The following is a 3,163-nucleotide window of genomic DNA, read 5'->3' as shown; positions in this document are numbered from 1 at the left end:
ACGAGGAGTAACTTTTCCATGGCCAGCACGATCTCCCGATTTGAACGCTTGTGACTTCTATCTTTGGGACATCTGAAAGACGTAGTTTATAAAACAGAGTTCCGAGATGTCGACGACTTGCGCCAGCGTATTATCGATGCATGTGAGACAATTCAAAACACACCAGACATCTGGGAAAACGTGCGTCAATCATTTGTACTACGTTGTCGTTTGTGCATTAGAGTTCAAGGTGGGCATTTCGAACAACTCTTGTAAATAATGTGAACGGTGCGTGTAACAATGTCAATAATTGTTCTGTTTTGATAAATAAAAACATACCATTAATTATGTGCTGCTGGTTTTTGTACTATCAAACACGAAGAGGTTACAGTTAAACGTCTTGTTTTTAAAGCTTCTTCGTAAATTCCCAATCTTGAGGTACATACTTCCGGACGATATTGTAATGATCTTTTGATATTCGGCGATCCTTTTATCACTTTATCTCTAAAAAACAACCGATCATTTTAAGACAACAATTGTGATCAAGGCATAATAAGGATTTCACATTTAAGTGAATTTCGGTGTTTTTTAGGTCAAATTTTGAAAGCTTGTATCTCCTAAACGGTACATTTTAGGACCGTGGTTCATTTGACATTTTCAACTCGTATTGACCCATAGAACACATTATAAAAGTTTCGGTACTCTTATCCGTAACACCTTGTATGTAGCGCACCAACATATAAAATTGATTCTTCGTCAGAATCTGTTTCGTCGTGTGCGTTTCTATCATTCAGCTAGTTAATTCTACGAACAGAAATCTTTTTCTTTGATTTAAGCGTATTTTGTACCTTAGATTGACTGTTTTGCCCAGTGATTCTTAAATCCACATATTGTACACGTTTGTCCATATGCAGGACAGATATTTCGACCAAATTCGTGATTCCGACCACAAAATTTACATATAAGTAGCCTATTAGAAGCTTTAGGAATCGCTTTATTTCGCCCAAGGTCGTTTGTTGTAGGCGTATTCACGTGCCTTTGAAAATTTGGTCTACCGCTCCCACGGTCTAGCGCATTCAAGGTCGCTTTATTTTCGCTCATGGCGTCCGCGTGGACTCGCGATTCTTCTGCAGATTTGCATGCAGTTATGACCTCTTGGAGACTCATATTCATAGCCTTTTTAGTGGGGTCACGAAGTAGCCGTTCACTTAAGGCATTTTCTCGTAGCCCTTGAATTAATTTATCGCGTAACATAAGATCTTCAGAATTTCCATAATTACATTCCACAATAGCTTGTCTTAGGCGGGTATAAAATTCTTGAAATTTCTCATCTTGTTGCTGCTTTATTTCCAAAAATATAAAAGCTGCGTATATTACGTTTTGGTAGTCCTGAAAATGCTTGTCGAATTCGTCCAGTATTTGCGTTAAAGTAACCTCCTGTGCAGGAGCTATCGGATGTAAGGTAAACGATCGGTATTGTTGCTTGAGTTCATCACCGCAAACATGACGAAATAGAGCGGTTTTCGTATCCTCAGGTTCAGCACTGTATTTCATAGCTTTTACGTAGTCTACAAAGTCTTGCTTCCAGAAACACCAAGATTCAGTAGGGTTATTACCAGAGACAAAAGGTTTAATCATAGGGAGATTTGAAGCCATTGTCCTAAGAGTTGTAGCGCTATTGCAAAAGAAACACAGCAAACTTGATGAATGAATTCAGAAAACGCGAGTTCGTTAACAACACTCTGACACCATGTTATATTCTTGGTCTTTTATATCTTCAGGACTAACTATATTTTAGATGTGATTATGTGTATTAAAATAACCTACAAGCTCCGGGTACGAGAGATGAACAACTGATTTATTTTAGGGCGAGCGTTCTCCAGCGGCAGGGGATTATAAGCTGGAGAGTGGCGCCATCTATGAAACATTTACATGATGATTTTATACATTTATCACAAATTCCTCTTTAAATATGTTTTTTGCGCAATCAATATTATAATATTATTATTATTTGAAAGTGATATAGAGTTGTATTTACATAAAAGTCTTCATTGTGTAAGTATACCATACTGTGACTTAAATAATTGAACGGGTCTTATTTTGGAAATATCTCTGTGTGTAAAACGACTAATTTTTGAAATGGATCTAAATATAAATATGAAACATCTAATTCATGATATATTCAGAGTGCCCTGGCTAAAATTTTGACTTTTGATATCTAATACATATACATAAATTACAAAATCTAAAAAGACTTCTGGATCGTAAAATATTACGTTATTTTTAGTTCACTTTGGCTCATAATATTTTTGTTTTGAGAATTAGATAAATATTTGTTAAATGTATAATTACTCAAATGTTCAAAATGAAACCCGAGTTTGAAATTTACAGTTGCAATTATAATACAAGACTCGCAAATAATAAAAAATTTGGTAATACCAAATGAAACTCTAAAACATATTTCACATATAGGAGCAAAACTATATAATTTATTCCCGTCAGAGCTATAACAGGAAACTAATGTGTTGCGGCTTAAAAATAAACTTATATTTTATGGATAAAATCAAGAGATCACGTAATTCAAAACTGTGAAGTTTGGTAAATTATAATACTATTATTTGTAAATCAAACTTAAATTTATATTGAAGCTCCTGAAGTATTTTTCTATATAAAACGTGATTAATTTCCTCTACTCACAAGCTTCTGCTTATCTAGATGACCTATTATTTTATAAAATGAAACATACCATCGCTCCTAATTATTGTTATAAATAAATAAACCCAAAAAAGCGGTTTAATCTTTTTAGGGTGACGCTTGAATGCCCAGAAACATTTTTTGACATGGAAATTTACTCTATATTTACTTTACTTTATTTCATCCCAATTATACAGGGTGTTTTTTTGCTCGAAAAAGGGATTTTTTTCAAAAACTATGTTTTCTAGAAAGTTGAAATTTGTACTGTACATTATACGTGCCGGGGGACACGTTCTTTCAAAATTGCATCTAAATCGAAAAATATTTTAACGTTTTTTGAAAATTTAAATTTTAACCGCTAGGTGCTATAAGAAAATTGTCAATGAGAAAATTGTAGAGCGTCACCGAAAACGTATAAAAAGCGTTGGCGCGAAAAAATAGACGGCTTTTTCACTGAAAAAATACGACTTGAAAAAGTGACAAGTTGGGC

At 34.2% G+C, this 3,163-nt stretch overlaps 1 protein-coding gene across 1 annotated transcript; it reads right to left on the bottom strand.

Annotated features, from left to right (window-relative positions):
- Positions 1-828: 828 nt before the first annotated feature.
- On the bottom strand, positions 829-1,635 carry LOC149952572 (uncharacterized). Its single transcript, XM_090169765.1, has one exon. It carries the CDS (start codon positions 1,633-1,635, stop codon positions 829-831), a length of 807 nt encoding a protein of 268 aa, XP_090025891.1.
- Between the last annotated feature and the right edge of the window lie 1,528 nt (positions 1,636-3,163).

The sequence above is a fragment of the Leiobunum rupestre genome, chromosome 3 (genome assembly GCF_980474605.1).
Source record: "Leiobunum rupestre chromosome 3, qqLeiRupe1.1.hap1, whole genome shotgun sequence".
NCBI classification, from domain to species: domain Eukaryota; kingdom Metazoa; phylum Arthropoda; class Arachnida; order Opiliones; family Sclerosomatidae; genus Leiobunum; species Leiobunum rupestre.
The sequence above is the reverse complement of the archived record's forward strand: the minus strand, read 5'-3'. Positions and strand labels throughout refer to the sequence as shown.

What these genes read in the sequence shown, in the direction of transcription:
- LOC149952572 (XM_090169765.1), bottom strand. Translation starts at nt 1,635, where the DNA reads ATGGCTTCAAATCTCCCTATGATTAAACCTTTTGTCTCTGGTAATAAC.